The 18851-nt window shown below is 42.0% G+C and overlaps 1 protein-coding gene across 24 annotated transcripts in view; it reads right to left on the reverse strand.

The window, feature by feature from the left end:
• Positions 1-76: 76 nt before the first annotated feature.
• Positions 77-18851, reverse strand: part of SHLD1 (shieldin complex subunit 1) — an 83802-nt gene continuing 65027 nt past the window's right edge. For all 24 annotated transcript variants that reach the window (XM_075035647.1, XM_075035648.1, XM_075035643.1 and 21 more), the window contains one exon: positions 77-2535. In XM_075035647.1, coding sequence (XP_074891748.1) covers positions 2015-2535 — 521 coding nt within the window. In that variant the 3' untranslated portion in view covers positions 77-2014. The remainder of the gene's footprint in view (positions 2536-18851) is intronic.

Below are 18851 nucleotides of genomic sequence, written 5' to 3' on the forward strand. Positions count from 1 at the left end.
ATCAATGGAATTTTGGAGACTAATTTATCCAGCTGAGCTCTGCTCTGCTTCTGTAAGAACCTAAAATATGAAAATCTGCCATAAAATAATTAGGTTTATTCTAAATTTTAGTGAAAATGTAACAATAAAAGTTTGGAGAAGACAAAGCTCAGAATTTTTCCAGAAGGTTTCTTTGACTTGCAAGACCCCCAAACAAGCTGTGAAACAAAGCAAAAACTACATCAAAGCAGTGGGCCTGGCAACCCTGCTAAGGAACACCACGTAACTACCTTCTCCCACCCAAGTGTCTCTTTTAGGGCCTGATACATCACTCAAGAACAGAACATTTATAAGAATAACTGCAGTCAGTAAAGCATAGCTTTAATGACTGACAACCTGTCCAGAGAGGGACTGGAAGCTCTGCTTGCTCCTGGTTGACCACTTCAAAGGGCTCCCACATGCTGAGCAGAGGGGCCTGAATTGCAGCCTTGCGTGACAGCAGCAAGCTTCTCACCAAAGCTTCAACAGAGGGAGCCAAGTCCTGCATCCCTTGTGCAGCTATTTTGTTTGGGATTCACTCCCAGTTTCCACAAGCACAAAGTAAAGGAGAATTAGGCCTGCCAAATTCATAGCAATACATCAGCTCAAGCGCACTGTAAATTCTCCAGGTGGCAGTGACCAAAACCAACTGCTGGGAATTAGTCCTTCAAGCCACCTCTTAATGTCATACAGCAAGCGATAGTCAACCACAACCAAAGCTGGGCAACCAGTGCATTGGGCCAGTTCCCACTGCAGCCAGTGGTGATCTTGCCAACTAAAATCACAGCAAGAAAGTTCTGGGTATAAACAGCAGCAGAACTTGTTAGAAGAAGTGAACCTTTGCTGTAACCAACCAATGGCATGGTTCAAACATCTCACACAACATTTTCCCTCATCCATCAACACAGCAGGAATGTAATCTCAAAGTCTTGTGCAGAGCCAAGTACACAGCGTACTCAAGCAATGAGCATTGGCTTCCTCTCTGTGAAAGCTCTGGGCTCAGACCTCATGGTAGCAGAAATCAATGTGGGCTAATGGGCAGGGAGAGAGTTGGAGAAAGCAGCATTGCGCCTACAGGATCAACCAAGCGACCCACAGTCTTGGGCATGCTGAGATGTGAGCTCTGCTTTTCTTAGGTATTCTGCATCTTACAGCAGGCAGCTACCAGGGCAGCTGGCACCAACTTTGCAGCTTCCCTATGGACACCTCTGCAGAGCCCTCACTCATGAATCTATTTCAGGTTGCTCTTAAACCAGCTCATATAGATAGGAGAAAATCCCCAGTCTACTCAGCTGGTGCATTTGAAGTGTTAGAAACATCACTAAGGCAATAAAGCTTTTCTTTCTCTTTTTTTATCCCTCCTGTTAAAAATAAAAACCTGCTCAGAAGCTGTATTCCCTCTCTCATGCACACACACTTTTCTGTAGAAAAAGCTCAGCCACATTGCAACCATGATCTGTGGGATCATACGTCTGTAGGTAAACACACACAGCTATCAGGCACTCCTGTGGAGGCACAGGCATTACAGTATCAGTCAGGTACAGAACAAAATCTTAAGTTTCCTCCCTAGGTCTGGGGTGTACCATGCCACGCTCATTCAATCAGTCTGTTATAGTTAACAGCACTTGGACATCCATGCCCACACAGGGGCTGAATTTGGGCTGGGCCACTGTTCAGCAGGGGTAGGGATGTAGGTCAATTTAACAGCCTGGTATGCAGAAATCACTATGTTTGATGTCCCAGCAACAGACACTGTATCACCCATTGTGCATCTCAGTTAGTCAGCACATCCCAAGCAGTTACATGGTGACCACTGATGCTCCTTATGTGGTGCTGCCCTGCAGAGGCCAAGGTGGCAAGGTCTGCTCCAGATGAAGCCTTCCATGGAATATGTGGTGTTGAAGGTAGTGATAAGAGAACAGTGTCTTTCCAAGAAAGTCACCTCTTTTCAGAGTGAAAGCCAAGCTCCCATGACAGAAACAAACCAGCATCTTGCTCACTTCTCATGTGGCACGTTAAGGCTATGTTCTGTCCGTGTTTGTTTCAAAAGGAATTGCAGGACATCATTCGAGAGTCCAGGTGTTCTCTTTCTGTCTTCCAACACAACCTCTCCCTCAGCTGGCTTTGAAAAACAAGCAGTAGTGGGGTGGTTTGGAAAGATCTTACACCCATCTCTATTCAAGACCACCTGGGCCATCTGCAGACAACGCAACGTGTATTTTGTTCCATCCCGGTTTGCTAGCTCTGAAATCTTCTGCGACAGACATTGTGATGCAGCCTTGTAGGAGGGATCCATTCTGTCTGGCCGTTTTTTGCAATACATTTTGTAGAAGCCATCAAGACATTTCCTGACACTGGTATCTTCCACACTATCATGTTCATACACCCATGAGAGAGCAGCATCATTAGGTTCAGTGGTCTCACACACCCCCACTTTTGGATAACATCTCACGTTTGCTTTCCCAGACCTTCCAGCAGAAAAGCTCGGAGGAGCTGCAGATGGTAGACTGTTCTCTCCTGCAAGCACAAGATCAATGAAACTCATTAGTCACCAGGTCATCCCTGTGGCAAAATCTTTTTTTGGCCCCCCCTCACTGCAGTCTGGCAAGCAGGCTCTGTGCAGGAGTGAGCTAAGTACTGCTTTAAACTTGCCTGGACTGCCAGAGGGGCTTGATGCATAGATTCATACAAGATGGGCTGTATTTGGGGATCTCATAGTTGTCCCAGCCTCACGCTATTGCAGTGCAGTGATTGAACCTACTTGGTAGTACAAACCTCCCAGCTCCTCTCGGTCATATTTCCAAAGAGGTGAAAATTGGGCCCTGCTGCTGCTGGAGACAACGGCTGACCCACAGGAAAGTCTAGTTTGCAGCTGAAGCAGTTCTGCGTGTTTCCTTTTTCTCCCTTTATCCATGGGTCTAATCCTTCCCTTTTCATAGTTCTCAATTTTACTCCTACAGCACAATGTGCAGTCTTGTCCTCCAGCTTTCAGGGTGATCTAGAGCCTCCAAACTGAAACTGTTACAGTAACTGCACGGAGTTTGTGCTTCCCCATGAAGTCCCATCTTTGCAGCCCAGCTGCACTAAACACTCTTCCCTCATCCTGCAGGAATTTTTATAGGTAACATTTACGGAAAGGCCGAGGACTCATTCTTGCCTAGCTCTTCTCTTCCTTCCTTGCTGACCCACATCTCTGGACAAGTCAGGGCTGTGTTTCTCTTCTGCTCCAATGCAATCAACAGGGATGCTTTGTACTTGCACATAATTAATACAGCATCAGCATAGAGACATTTGGCAATGACGTGACCAGCATGATCAGCAAGCCATACAGACCTTCTACTAGGAACAGCCTCCATAAAGAGACCTTGAATTGGGCTCTGGTACCCCGGGAGTGCCTCTAACTGCAATCTCATCTCTGAGCCCACCGCACCAGCATGTTTGCCAAGCACCTGAGTCACCGACAAGAAAATTTTCCAGGACTCAGCCAGAGGTTGCACAGCCGTCAACTGCAAGTTACATAAGCAGGATGCAGGGAGTCAGAAAATAGCTTGGTCTTTTCTAATTCTGTGAAATATGAAGCAGAGTGCAATCCTTCATTTCGGTAAGAGACCACGTTCAAAGGAAATTCCAGTGCGGTGGCAGAAGGCTGTTCTTTCCCTCCCAGTACACAAAGAGCTAACCTCCCCTTCCTGAGTGATCAGAGATTCATTAAAATGAAATTAAGATGTCTGTGCAGCCGTACTGTACATTGCCTCTTTCTTCTTTCCCCTATTTCCTATCTTTGATCTTTCTTTTCAATTTCACTTCATCTCTGATTCTGCAGTTTTAAATAGAACTTTTCCTCCTCTTGTAATGTGTCATTTCCAATGCAGTACAAAGAAAAGCTTAGTGGCCTTCTTTTAACATCAATATATGCCATCAGAGTAGCAAATCAGAGCTAATCAAAAAGAACAGGTCCATTCTGCCTCAATAATCTCTCAGCCTTGGTGCCTATGTTATAAGTTAGAACTGAAGCCTCATGCATCTCTGATAATTCAATCAAGTGGCACTTGCGCTCAGACTCCTGTGGCAATTGCAAACCCCTGTGCTGGGCTGTCATCTTGCTACTTCTTACACACAGCTCACAGACATATTTTGTAAAAGAGCAGCAGCTGCCTCCAGCTACAAATCTCAACCCTACATGATCTGTGAAGAGCAAAATCCTGTTGGTTTCATGGTATTAGGGGAGACCTTTGCAATGATGTTCTGCCTTTCTCCCATGATCTTACATTGGATATTAGGAAAAATTTCTTCTCTGAAACGGTTATCAAACATTGGAACAGGCTGCCCAGGGAAGTGGTTGAGTCACCATCCCTGGAAGTATTTAAAAGATGTGTAGATGTGGCACTTAGGGACATGCTTTAGTGGTGGAGTTGGCAGTGTTAGTTTTACGGTTGGACTCGATGATCTTAAAGGTCTTTTCCAACTTAAACTCTTCCATTCTATTCTATTCTATTCTATTCTATTCTATTCTATTCTATTCTATTCCAGTATGACCTATAAAGCAGCCATCCTCTGTTGAAGGACAAACCACCGAAGAAGTGACCGGTTAAGTATTTCAGGGGTATATTTTGGGGTCTGATTAGTCAGAAAGTACTCAATTATATTATTGGAAGAAGAGTTTTCTTTCAGTTACTGATTCAAATTTATGTATCTCTATTTTTCAACAGTAGGCCCTATCCTCTTAGTGGATTACTTTTCAGCAAAGCCTTCTTAAGGCAAGACATGAAAAGTTAGAGGCAGAATTCCCAGAACCAATCTATATCCCACAAAGTTGCACCTTTCCTCAGCTTTCCTGACAATTTCCCAATACCTTCTCAAACTATACACCAAGACTGATCTTTGCAAATACACTCAACCCTTTTCCTCCCTAAAAGACATCAGTCGAGGTAGAGGTCCTTCCTCAACACCCTCTAAAGAGTTGATACTGCTGTTGTAATTCACAGATCTCCTGAATGATTTATAAACCACAGGGCAGAAGCCCAGTAGCTGGATGCCTGCAGGGTCCAGAAAGAGCTGCTCAGCTGGGGCACACGTACAGCACACAAACACACCATATAGGCCAGCAAACATGCTGCTAAAGGCAAAGGGAGCATTAAACTAATAATTCCCTTTCCCTCTCCATGCACCTGCACCCCTCAAGAAAGCCAGGATTCCCTGATAACACAGCTGCATTGCTTCAAAGCTAGACCTCTCTGGCCAGCTCTCAGCAGCAAGAAAAACGTAGTTTTGTAAACTCTTTATCCTTCGATGGCAAACTTAACACACAGCTGTTGGCCCAACACCTACAAAAGTCAATGTAAAGATGAGCAGGGCTGAAAACTCGCACTCTGTTTGCCTGCCATGGAGTTTCACCACCAGAGAATCTGGCTCAAATTATTTTTAGCTGTTTTCACTCATTTATACTACCAAGCATGTGTTAAAGGGGAAAAAAATCCAACAAAAAAAGCCCCCCAAAACTGAAACAGGTCATTACTCATGTCTTGATTTCATTCTCACATGATGGATAATCATCAGTAAGAATGTATATTATTTCATCTGTGCCTCCACTCCATGCTAATTGAAGTTCAGCATTTGCAACTTATTAGTATAAGACCTGGGGGCTGAAAAAAGGATATTCTTTGTGTTTATAAATCTGCTGATGAAAATTTAAAGTCTCCATCTGGTACAAGCACATAACCCTACCGCCCAAAGCACACAACCAAATCCTGCTTTGGACTTGGGCCACTTTCAGTGATGCAACAACTCTGCAATATTATTATTTGCACTTCTACAAAAGCAGCTCAGTTAGTGGTTTGAGTGTCCATGCGTTCAAGCACATACAGTCAGAGTGTAAAATAAGACATCTTTCAAACAGCAGAGCTCCTACACTGCTGGCTTTCTGGGGAAAGAAATCCCCCCCAATTCAGGTGGGCAGCAATCCCTGCAGCTGCTGATGCTTCACTTGAGCTGGTGTTGCTGTGATATCTCTCTCTGTCCCTTGCAAGGGTTTAGCTGGGTGCCAGTAGCTGCTAATTCTCTAGTTACATCTGTAGCTGGATTTGTCCAAGCTTCCTGCCCTCTCCCACACTGTCTGACTGCCTCCTAGGAACTCTGCGTGTAGGATGTGTGGTTCCCCTCCCGCCCAGTACGCAAAGGCCCATCCTATTATGAGAGTCTGTGAGATTTATCCTGTAGATCTGCCTATGGGAGAGCTAAACCACAGTGTTTTGTCATCAACAGTTCTGTGAAAAGGGCAATTACATCACTTGTTTTAGGGCAGGAATCATTTGCCCTAGGGCTTAGGAATGACTCACCCCTGGCACAGATGGAGTCCAAACCCACTAAATGAGCGTCAATCCCATATCCACCCCAGAGCTGCTCTGGTGTTCTCAGGTGTTAGACACTACTGGAGCAGTCATGTTCGACAAGGGCAGCAAGCCCCATCTCTAAATGGTTCAAGCCCTTGACCCCTTTCAGCTATTTGACTGACCACATACTGTGGATACCTTGGAGCAATGGCTGCATTTCTCTGGGTGCCTCTATTGTGCTACCCTAAACAAGGACCAAGAAAACTATGATACTGAGAAAAGCAAATAATTTTTTTGAACAGAACTAAATTAATCTGGAGACATACAATTACCCTTATGTTCACACTAGTGATTGAAGTTCAACCAGATGTTAGTTAGATGATGCTAGAGCACATCCCTATGTTGTAAAGCCAATGATAGGACTGTTATCCAGAGTATCTCAGAGTGACAGAGATTATTTAGGTACTCAACTCTAAGATGGTGTACTGAGAAAACATGTGTCTCCTTCCTGCTACAGCCATCCTGCCAGCTGTGAAGGCCCGAAGAGACCATTAGGATTAGCTTATCTGAAGAAATGTCCCTGAACAAAGATTACGAGAAAACTGAGCAACACAACAGTGGAAAGGAAAAACAAAGGAAAGGAGGGAGCTAGATGAGAGAGAAACTCTTTCCTTGTGTGAGACGACTATCCCAAAAGTTGCCAATACTTTACCTACTATCCCTGGGAATAGATGGGGGTAAGCATAACTGAATACAGCTTTTTTTCAGAGGATCTGAAGAGCAGAAAGAGATATGTTCTAGCTGGGGAGACAAACTCCAGCTATGGACTCCCATGTCAGACCTTAGAATACTGCCTTGCCTGTGGCACCACCAAGATTTTACGTCAAGTTCAAGATCTGCAAGAGACCACAGATCATGCCTCTTGGCATCACAGTTAATTGGTGCTCCCAAACTTTTCCTCAGAGAGAAAGACAGAAGACTCTCTTCTGTCAGTCACAAAATCAGCCACTTCTTGCCCTGGACACTGCACCTGTCCTGGACGCTGCCACCTGTACCTCAGTGTGCTCTTTCTACCCACGAGTCTTCTCCTCACTGTGACTTGCTACAGTTATAGTCAACACATTCTTGACATCCATGGGCAATGATGACTCACACAAGAAGGACAAAAGTTACCAGTTGGTTTGGTTGATGGTACTCATTAAAAAGGGGCCATTCAGAAGTTCTCACAGATTGTATTATTTCTCTTTTTCCCCATCAACCTGCTAGGATGTACCTGGGATGAAAGCAATCATCCACAAATAAGAAAGGGTCCCTAATTTTGTGGTTGCTATTAAGTGATACAACAAGTGAACATAGATGCTGTCCCTGAGGGTTGCTACAGCCCTCTCACCACTCCTACAAAATCCCTTCTTGCCTCTCCATCAGACATGTCCATATGGCGTGGGAAGGCTCTAGCAGAGGCGATACTACTTGGGTTTGAGCAAAGCTCCGAGCTGACAGCAAATCTGTGCCAAAACACATTATTTTGGGGATGTATCTATCTGCACAGGAAGCAAGAACAGGTCCCATGTCACAGCAGAACTCCCTACATGCCCATGCACCTCGCAATTACATGTGTTGAACACTTGAGACAGCTAATGCAGAGAAAACCATCCTTTTTTTCTTTCCACCTGGTTGATTTCCAGTAGGAGTGAGTATATCATGATGGTAATGCAATTCCACTCTGCTCTGGGAAGAAAGAAGAAATTTAAGGAAAATTTAGCAGGAGCTCATTATACGCCAATCTCACACAGCACCTCAGCCTGCCAGTAATCGTATACCAGAGTGCTCAGGCATTGCAAAGTCAGACATTTTGGGACCAAATCCTATTGCCCTTACTTGCATTAATAAAATTTCCATTGATTACAACAGTTAAAAAACCCATATGTGAACTGCTGATTACATCCCTTTACATGAACTAGAATATATTTGCATTGTATGACTTCCACTACTAACATTTAAATTGGAATAGCACCAAAAAAACAAGTATCAAAAATCAAGTATCATTCTGCTAGGTGCTCTACAAACACCTATTATCACTTTGAGTAAATGACAGATCCTAAAGCCTTTCTTGTACAGTATTGAAGAATTATGGTAGAGTTTACAATTTCTCTACATACATCTCTGCCTAGCAGAAAACAGCTGTTTTCTTCTTGCATCATTGTTTGGAAAACCTTACAGCATTTAAAGAAAAGGCAAAATGGAATTTTCGATAACATTATAATTGAAAAAGACTGTTGTAAGCAGAGAAAATTTGTTCCTTGTGGGTATTTAAAATGTGAACTGAAAGTGAAAATAAGAATATAATAAGCCTTGCTACCTTGCTGTTTCCCTCATGACACACAAACCAGCCCTTTCATGCCATAATATGCAGTAGATTATAGCTCACAAAACAGTATCTGTGAGACTCTGCTCTACACATGACATAACTAGCTATATTCTTCATCCGCCAGCCCACAGGAGAGGCACATGTTGCTGTGTCTGATTGCTGAGGAGCTAGCTGGGAGCTGTGCAAAAACTGGCTGCTCTGTCAGGAGACCTGGAGGAGGTGAGCGTGGGAGGGTGGGCAAAAGGCAGCAAGAAGGTAAGGAAGAGGCTGGAGGAATTTGGGGTATGGAGCAGAAGAGGGAGGCAATGATGGAGGAATAGCACTGGGTATAGCCCAGTACTGAGTCAGGCTCCCTGCTTTTTTCTTCTACCTGCTGCATGTTTGTGGTGTGAAATGTTGGGGGGGCTTTAATTTGCGTGCAATAAGATGTAAACAGTTATTCCAGGGAAGCATAAACCCTTCCCTTTCTAACTCCCTTAGGAATTTAAAATTCAAGAAAAATAAAAAGCCTGGCAAATGGTAAAGTGCTTTTGAAATGCAATAAGGAGGCATAGCACATCCCCCTAGACACTATTCCAAATGTCACACTTGGAATTAAGCTCTGCCCTGCTCTGAGAGCTCACAGCTGATGCCTGCTGTGCCATACTTTTAAGGCAGCTGGAAAACTCAGCTAAATGAAATCTTTCAGAGATTGCACTAGTTAAACATGATGGATTTAATAAACCACAGAGCAAGTCAGCTACAATATGAACTCTTACAAATTAACACTCTTTATTTGCTGAAAGCCAAGAGATAGGCACCACTGCCATCTCACAAACCTGTTCCTAAGCAACCAGGCCCCACGGTCCAGGGCAATAGGTATGGGCAGAAACAGCGGCAGCATCATAAATACCATCTCTTATGGCTGTGCCCCAAAAGCCTGCTGCTGATATATCCTCAGCCAGGCCTCAGAGCAATGCACATTGGATGTAACTGTCTGTGAACAGCTGCTGTAAGTGCAACAGCATACAGGAACATCTCTCATTGCAAAGATCCCAGGTATCTCTGAAGAGATGGGCAGCAACTTAACTGGGGTGCTTGAGATTTTATTTTTACAAGGCAAGCTCCTGCCTTGGAGCTCATCACCATTCTAAAAATAGAAAGAGCAAAGTTAAGAACTCTTCAAATAGGTATACTTAGAGTTATTTAGTTTACATGATTCTGTAGGCAGTAAAAACCCCTAAAGCATCCTATTTGTCTCAAATTGTGATTTTAAAAAAGCACCTTAAGATCTAAGGTTAAAGACTCTACTATCAAGAGTAACCTTTTTCTGTGGCGTGGTTTAAGCCCAGCCAGCAACTAAGCACCATGCAGCCACTCACTTCCCCCCTCCCTGGTGGGATGGGGAAGAGAATCAGAAGAAAAAGATAAAACCTCGTGGGTTGAGATAAGGACAGTTTAATAGGAGAACACAACGAGAGAAGAAACAATAACAACAATACTACTAATAAAAGAATATGTAAAGCAATTTTTCCTGCCTAAAAATTATAAATGCAATTGCTCACCACTCGGAACCCAACGCTCAGCCCGTTCCTGAGCTGTGATTCCCCCTCCCCATCCAGCTCCTCCAGCTATATACTGAGCATGATCTGAGCATGGTATCAAATATCCCCTTGGGTAGTTTGGGTCAGTCATCCTGGCCGTGCCCCCTCCCAGCCCCTTGTGAAAAATAACCCTATCCCAGCTGAACCCAGGACACTCTGGAACATAAATAATAAAAAAACCTGTTTATGTAGCTAAAAACATTAACTGTCAATTGAAGTTACTATCCAGCAGATGAGGGCATCAAGAGGCTTTACTAAACTGCAGCTATCTGCTGCTTTCCTATTACATATACAGTCTTGGGAACTGACAGCCAGACTCACCTTGTCTTTGTAACACTTAAAGGCATCAATTTCCAAAAAGAAAATCTGACCAGGCTTCTTAAGCTAATTGCTCAGTTTCCAATTAGGTATTAGGAGAGCGCAGGGAAGTGCTTGCAAGAATAGTACCATGCATGTTCACGTGCACAGACACAGCAGTGCTGTGCTAGGCCAGCCTCTCCTAGCCACAGCAAAATGGGCTTTCAGTCTTGACAGACAGGATCCAACACGAACATCCCCAAACCAAGCGTCTGCCTTCTCTGCAGGTGAAATTAAGAACCATCCTTTCATGTCAAGTCCCTTACTCACCAGGACCACAGCATAACTCTGCCCACAAGGAAGATTCACATCATTTGAGTCAAGTTTGACTTCCTTCCTCCTGTAAGCAGGCAGAAGACCTTTCACTAAAAAGATCGATTTTTCCTTCTTTTAATCAGTAACTTGCAGTGTTGCTTTTTTATACATGAAAGGCTCTAATTTAGCCCCAGATCATATTTGTCTTTAAGTTCCTCCTATTTCAGAATAAAAGCAAAAGTCTGGTGCTTGAAACTGGTGAGAAACAATTCTGACTGGCTGATTTTCACTGCTTAAGATTTGTAAAGAATTATTTGAATAAAAACTGGGGTTTATGTTTATGGTGCTTGAAGGAGCTTTCTCACTTTATTCACAATGCACAACTAAAGCAAATGGTAGTTGTTTCCCTTCATATTTTTTTTCCTGCCTAAAAATTATAAATTCCAGTCTTGTCTATTCTCTTTTTTCCAGCTGACCCTATAGAGTCAGGTCTTCATGAACTGTTAGCTTTCTGACATAAGAATTTCCCAAAGAACTCTAATTAACTGAGAGGGAAGGAACTTTTATTCAGCCCCTGGGTTCAGTTACTAGCTAGTGAACTCCAGAATTTGGAAAAGGATTTGCTATGCCCACCTCTTCAGCTAAGAGCAGAGAAAGTCCCTGGGAAACCTGAGTCATCCAAGGAGACCTCTCAAAGAGATGAAGAGGGACTGATGAAAGACAACATTCTTCATAGTTCTAAGGTAAAAGACAAGCAGGGGAAAATCCTTCCCGTTTCTGGCAAGACACACAAAGGCAAGATACTGTACTTTTAGACATTCTGCAGATTTTGTCATGCAGAACCGATGAAGCTGGGAGATGAAATTAAAAGAGGACTTGAACATCTATCTGGATGACAATTAGTGATCATAGACAAGCCTAGTCAAAAAAAGTCTGGAAGAGTTATTAAATCCCATTCTTCAGGGCTTTAACAAATCCTCTGCTAGAGGCAAGAATGGGGCCCAACAGGCAGCACATTGTATGCTGCAGACACCCGATTTGGAGGATAGGGATGAAATAAAGAGAGGGAGACTGCCTCTTATTCTGAAATATTCAGTAATGACCGTTGCCAGTGACAGGAAACAACTCTAGATTACAAGTACTACTGAGTAAGACAATACTACTGTATTTGCAAGTATTAAAAAGAAAACAAAAACCCAAAGCAATATCCTTTCTTGATATATTAAATACTTTGTCTTCCACTCAGTCACACATTTTCAGTACTCAAGAGGACTGACAATCCTCAGCTTATGCCTTTGGCAAGAATAGGAATAAGCAGACAGCTCTCACTGGAGATCAATAGCTCAAGTTTCAACATCAGTTTAAAAAATTCTACCTTCTACATCTCCTTGTAGAGTGACATGCATGACAGTTTGCCTAGAAAAACAAGAAGATGATGCTACTCATACAGGTAAAATAGAGGAGGAAGAGCCCATCATGACAGTATTTCTTTAATGAGAAGAACAGGCTAGAAGACCAAAATATTATATAAAATCTAGCAAAAGATTTGCTTTATTTACAGACTGTGTGAACTTGGAAAAGGGGGGGGATTGTTCAGTGTACACTGCCTTCCCTTGCCATTGTAACACTTGAAAGTCCAATTCATTACAAGGTGAGCATCCTCAAACATATACACAGTTTACGTTGCAGAGATTCACATGCATTTCAGCTCTGCTTCCAACCAGGTATGTAGAGCTGTAGACAAAAGTGACATGAGAATCATAAGCAGAAAGGCAGTTTCTAGACCAAGAAAATACTGCAAAGCAAGATATTTTTTAAGCATCCTTCTTGAATTGTAGGTAAAATAACACTACTTGCAAATATTTTTCAGAGCAAGAGAGTTATGACCTATAATACTACCATTAGCCGTCTTCACAGGAGGCCCTGCACTTGGAGCCCTGAATCCTGATATGGAATTGGTGCCTGGGTACCACAGGGCATCTACAGTAAAACAGCTGCTGTGGGGAAGAGAAAATGCTCTAAAAACTGTAGAGGTTGAAAACTGAGTCAAATAAGGCAGATGAAGGTGAAGGCTGAATTAAATACAATTTCCTCCCAATTCTTTACCCGCTCCAACCCACACACCTGTATGTCTCACCCAAATGCATGTGTGAGTTTTTTTAACTTTCTACCAACTTATTATTTAGGTTCAAGATCCCAAATCAGTGGATTAATTTTCAAAGTGCTGAATACACAGATACTCTCACCAAATTTAAAAGAAGTCACAGAAATTTTAGCTCTTTTGAAGACAACGCCATCTAAGCTTTAACTTTACTAATTCTTCAGCAGCAGATCACAACAAGTTGTACAACAGAAAAACAAGAGAGGTATCTTTTGGTTCTCAGATTTTATGGTCTTGATCTTTTGTTTTTGTCTAAGGCCAAAAGCATGAATGTGGGAATACCACAAGAAATGCTTACAGATAGACTGATTCTCTCTAGATGTGATAGAAATAGCTGAATGTGTGCAGTCTGTCCCTCTTCACATCAAAGCTCTTTACCGCCAGTCAGGATTGATCTTTCACTAAGAACAACAGAGGAACACTTGCAGAGGTGGTTTTCTGAATTTACTTGCAATAAGATGATTTTAAAACCACACTTCTTGTCTGTGTCATGCTCCTGAAAATATGCTGCATGTCAGACAAGCACAGAAAGGCTTGCACTTCTTTTAGAAGCAGGAGTAGAAAAAAAACCACAAAGAAATAATCTTTAAAAGCACAGGCAAATGGCAGGTACAAAGGTAAAGAAGTCTACTGAAGGTAGAGTGAGGCATTTTCCCAGTCTCCCTGCATTGAACAGGCTGTGCAGAGACGTAGCCAGCTCAGAGTGCCTTGGCACAGAAAGAGCAGACCTACGGCTCTGTCCTCTCTCCAGCCCCACCGTGTGGGATGTGGAATCACACAGCTTGGGGCTGTTTTTTCCTGCATTGCCAGAGGAAGCTTGTGCATCATATATTGATAAAAAATGAAAAACCAGACTCAAAAATAAGAATGGAAGCAAGATACCAATCTCCACCTATCAGCTTTCCACAGGCTAATAAATGAACATCCTCATATTGAAGAAATCAGAGTCAGATATATCAGTCATCAAAGAAATCTTCAAGAGACAGAAAATGCAATTTCAACAGAATACAATGAAAAGCAAGCAAGGTATACAAGTTTAATAACTTGGAGGTATTTGTTCATCACTAGTCTGTGACATGTTGGCTTCCCACTTTAGAAGTACACTGAATAAACATTTGAGCCATCTAGCTGTGCTGCAGTTATTACTTGAAACCAAGTAATGAGTAGAAAGATTATTGGACTAGAGCAATAGACACGTTTATAGACCATTCACAAATGCTGGAGGCTTGAGAACCACAGGGGCTTTTTCTTAATTATCTACATGCTGTTTTGGGAATCACTGAAAATCTCTTCCATCACAACCAGCTTGATAGAAAATTAGGTTTTGAACAGAAGCATTTTGCCATTTAATCAGTCAGCTTTCTGCAGGAATTGCTGTGTTGCTAATAAACTAAGCACCTGAAAACTGAAATTGGAAACAGTTATCGCATAAGAATTGCATTGGGAGTGAATCCTCAGGCCCTTAATGGGCTGCACTCACCTGCCAAACTTTTCTCAGGTGGTGTCATGGTTGTGAGACTCTATAAGCCTCTGAATGGACTAAAAAAACCTGAAGGGCAGAGCAGAAGGGAGAAAGCAGAAAGTCCTTAAAAAGGAATATGACCTTAAAAGCTAAAAGAGAGAAAAATCACTGAGCAAGCAACTAGAGCAGTCTCCACTTCTATCTCCTCACTTTGCCCTCTCAGCCAGTCACAAGAAAGGCTTGGCAATATAGGCATTTCCCTGCTATAATTCAGCTTTGCCCTTGAAGGCCAAACAGTAAAAGGTTTCAGTCACTCCAGATTTGTTTGCATCCCTTTAGCTGGCTGCATAACCTATTAGTCCTCCTTTTTAAGAAAATTTCTTAGCCATGAGCAATCTGGGTGCACTCAAACCTCTCAGTTCTGCCCCAAACCAAACTGTTCACCTGAATTACTAGTGGACACAACTCTGGGTAAACTACGAAGGTCAGTGAGAGCCCAAATCCTGTTTCAAAAGCAAACAAAATAAAACTCCATGTTGCCCATCCCATACTATTACCCTACAGCAATTCTGCACCCAGATGGCTCTGCTGATAGGCTGCACAGACTTTATTAGGCAAGAGCCTGGTGCTGTGTGTGAACCACTTGCTTGGACAGTTTTTCAGTAACACCTTCAACTACTGACGAACTGTGGTTAGTGATAGTTACTGCAACCGTGTAATGTTCGTTCACCACACATTTATGACACAGATGTTTTTAAGCCACGCAAGAGTGTTGTGGTTTAACCCCAGCCAGCAACTAAGCACCACACAGCTGCTCGCTCACTCCCCGCCGGTGGGATGGTGAAGAGAATTGGAAGGGTAAAAGTGAGAGAACTTGTGGGCTGAGATAACAACAGTTTAATAGGTAAAGCAAAAGCCACACATGCAAGCAAAGCAAACAAGGAATTCATTCACCACTTCCCATCCGCAGGCAGGTGTTTGGCCATCTCCAAGAAAGCAGGGCTCCATCACATGTAACAGTTACTTGGAAAGACAAACACCATGACTCTGAATGCCCCCCCCCTTCCTCCTTCTTCTTCCCCCAGCTTTATATGCTGAGCATGACATCATATGGTATGGAATACCCTTTTGGTCAGTTGGAGTCAGCTGTCCCAGCTGTGTCCCCTCACAACTTCTTGTGCAACCCGAGCCTCCTCGCTGGCAGGGTGATGCAAGAGGCAGAAAAGGCCTTGACTCTGTGTAAGCACTGCTCAGCAACAATGAAAACATCCCTGTATTATCAACACTGTTTTCAGCACAAATCCAAAACATAGCCCCATGTCAGCTACTATGAAGAAAATTAACTCTACTCCAGCCAAAACCAGCACAAAGAGATATTAAGATCTTGCATTAACACACATAGCTTGAAAACATCTTGTGATGTTCACAAATACTTGTGAACAAAATAATTAATTCATTCCTGCAAAACAAGGCAAATAAAAGGACAGATAAGCCATAGCAGGTTAGAGCAATTCAATTGTTTCTTTATTAAAGGAAACATTTTTCACCCAACTTAGACCATGAGCTTGCCTAACTGAAAATACCTACTTCATTCAAATATAATCATACAAGCAAACAAGGAAGGGAAAAAGATAAAACTCCTTTTAAAAATGTAGGAGAGTTAGGGCTTACTGCAGGCATCTATGAACATTGTAATGTATGTTTTTCATAATCTACCTGATATTTGCATGCATAAGTATTTGCGTCATTTCCAAATAGTAAAGAACAACACCCCAACTACTTTTCAAGGTGATGTCAGAGCATTTGTATGACTTTCGACAGAGTAGCGAGATGAATTATGATCATGTTTGTTTAGAATTTGTTCTCTGAATACAGGCTAGACTATAGAAACAGACACCCAGATACTGGAAAACACCAGTAAGTTCAGAATTTGTAGCTTATTGATCAGAGTCTCAAAATCGCCTAGCTCTTTTTTCACATGTAAAGCAACCAATGTTATTGCGGCATTTAGCAACTCCCATTGCTCTTTTATCATCTGAATGAGAACACAGGTGTCCACATGCAACTGCTCCTCTCTCCAAAACAGTAACAGAGGGGAAAAAAAGACAAAATCAAAAATTCTGAAAATAAACATGAGTAAAGCTGAACAAATGGACAGTCAACAGATAAAAGAGAGTGGCTTTGAGTCCACACAACCAGGTGCTGCAGCACAGGTGCTAAATGCATGAAAATTATGTTCCTAAAAACCACATACAAACTAAAACCAACCCAGCTCTCTGGGCATGCAACCAGCTTTTTGCACCAGGAAACCCCAATCAGATGGCTCTAGAGGTATCCTTGGACTAGTGATGAGGATTCTTTAAGAAAAAAAAAAATTCTTCAATATGGTGGCCTTGCTCAAAATTGTTTTTTTTTTTACTCTGATCTCAACCAGTGAAGATACCTCACCATCTTGCTTTTGGATGTATATTTTAGAGAGCTGGGGGAAGGACAACATGCTTGTGAATATTGCTTTACTTGTTGAGAAAGGCTTGCTGGCCCATGTGAAAAAATAATCTGAAAAGAGAACATGTTTTGGAATGAGTCTACACTGAAATGGAAGGCAGAGGTGTACATAAATTAAATCCCATCAGGGATTTAGTTACTTTTAGTACACTGGGAGTCAGTTAACCAGACAAGGTGAAAAAGCCATTACAAAGTGGAATGTGTCACTGAAACGTGGGGCAATATGGTTACAGAAGCCTGAAAAGTTGGTCTAATTAACAAAACAGCTTCAAATCCATGGAGCTCATAATTCCTAGGTAAGCAGCACCAATCTAGGACCTGAAATCATTCAGGGAGTGTCTAGGAGCAGGGAAGTTTTCCAGATTCACAGCCTGAACTGCTGGACCATGTCTCAGTGATGGAGAAAGGAGGGTTAACACCACCTAAAAATTTGGCAGGATAGGGCTGTGCAAATTTTGCTGGACCATTTCAGATTTCGCTACTTGTAGTCAAATTATAATGTGGCTAAAATTAATACAGAAAATTGAAGATAATTTTGATCAAACCGTGAAACTCACTCATTCCAGCAATGGAAACATCTGCCAACTTCAGCTATCAAATCTCATTTTCAGACAAATGTTCGAACAATGGAAGTTCACACATATTTTGGAGTAACATTTCCTCTTCTTTTAAAATGTCAATGAATTAATGGTGGGTCACCACTGATTAGCACTCCTGGCACACAGTAATACAAACATAATTAATAATATTAATCATACTAATATAGCCATTCACCTAGTCAAAGGAAAAGGCAAATATTTAATGCAATGAATGTCTTAATACTGGACATTTTTATCCAATGATAAAATTGGATATGTATGATATGTGTATATAAAAGAGATCCTTAACAGTGAAGGTAGATTCCATTTTTCACATAAAAAGGTTAAGTTTACCACTATTCAATTTCCTATATCTAGGCTGGAGATATTCCTGACAGCTGTGTTATAGTACAAGCTCAAGTCTCTTGGCTGTTATTTGAGATTGGTTGGTGGGGTGGGATTTGATAGTCCAGATAATTTAGCTGATCATACATTTGGGTAATTTTCTTTTAATTTTTTTAACTCCAAAAATTTATGACCAGCTTAAGAATTTTGTTTGAAAGGGCTTAAAGAAAACATAATTCAAACAGATTGGATTCTGTGATTGTAGTAAATACATCTGTTTTATTTATAAATAAAGCAGGGAATTGTGAAACAAAGATTTCAGTGAACATTTTCAGCTCAAGTTTTAGGATTGGTCTTCAAAAGCTACTTAATAGGGTTTTTGCAGATCAAATGTGGACAACATGAGGACATAAATAATTAATTTGTATTCCACTACCTTGACAACCTGCTTCCTTAATCTCTTAATTTTCTTATAAGCCATCCCCAAAGCCTCAGTACCCTCATAAAGGAGGACACTTCTGCTGACTGTATAGACACTTGTGCCTCTTAAAGAAGGTGTAGCTACAGACACAAGAGCATACCAGAAAATGCTCATATCCAAGAATGACTTGAACATTATTAACTTACAAATAAGGTGGGTAGGTACGTTTCCTATTAATTAAATCAAGTCAGGAACAGCTGTCAGAAAATGAAATTGACATTCAGGGGATCCTCAGCTCTGAAGTCTTAAAACCTTTACGATCATAGCACTAGAGTCCTTCATCTCCTCCATTCTACAAACAAATCCACTTTCCACTTTCACATTCTTCCACTTCCTCTTGGCCACATTCACTGCTGAAGGTTAATCATGACTCATAAGACAACAGGAGATACATCTGATGCTTCCCTTA

The sequence above is a fragment of the Buteo buteo genome, chromosome 9 (genome assembly GCF_964188355.1).
Source record: "Buteo buteo chromosome 9, bButBut1.hap1.1, whole genome shotgun sequence".
NCBI lineage: Eukaryota > Metazoa > Chordata > Aves > Accipitriformes > Accipitridae > Buteo > Buteo buteo.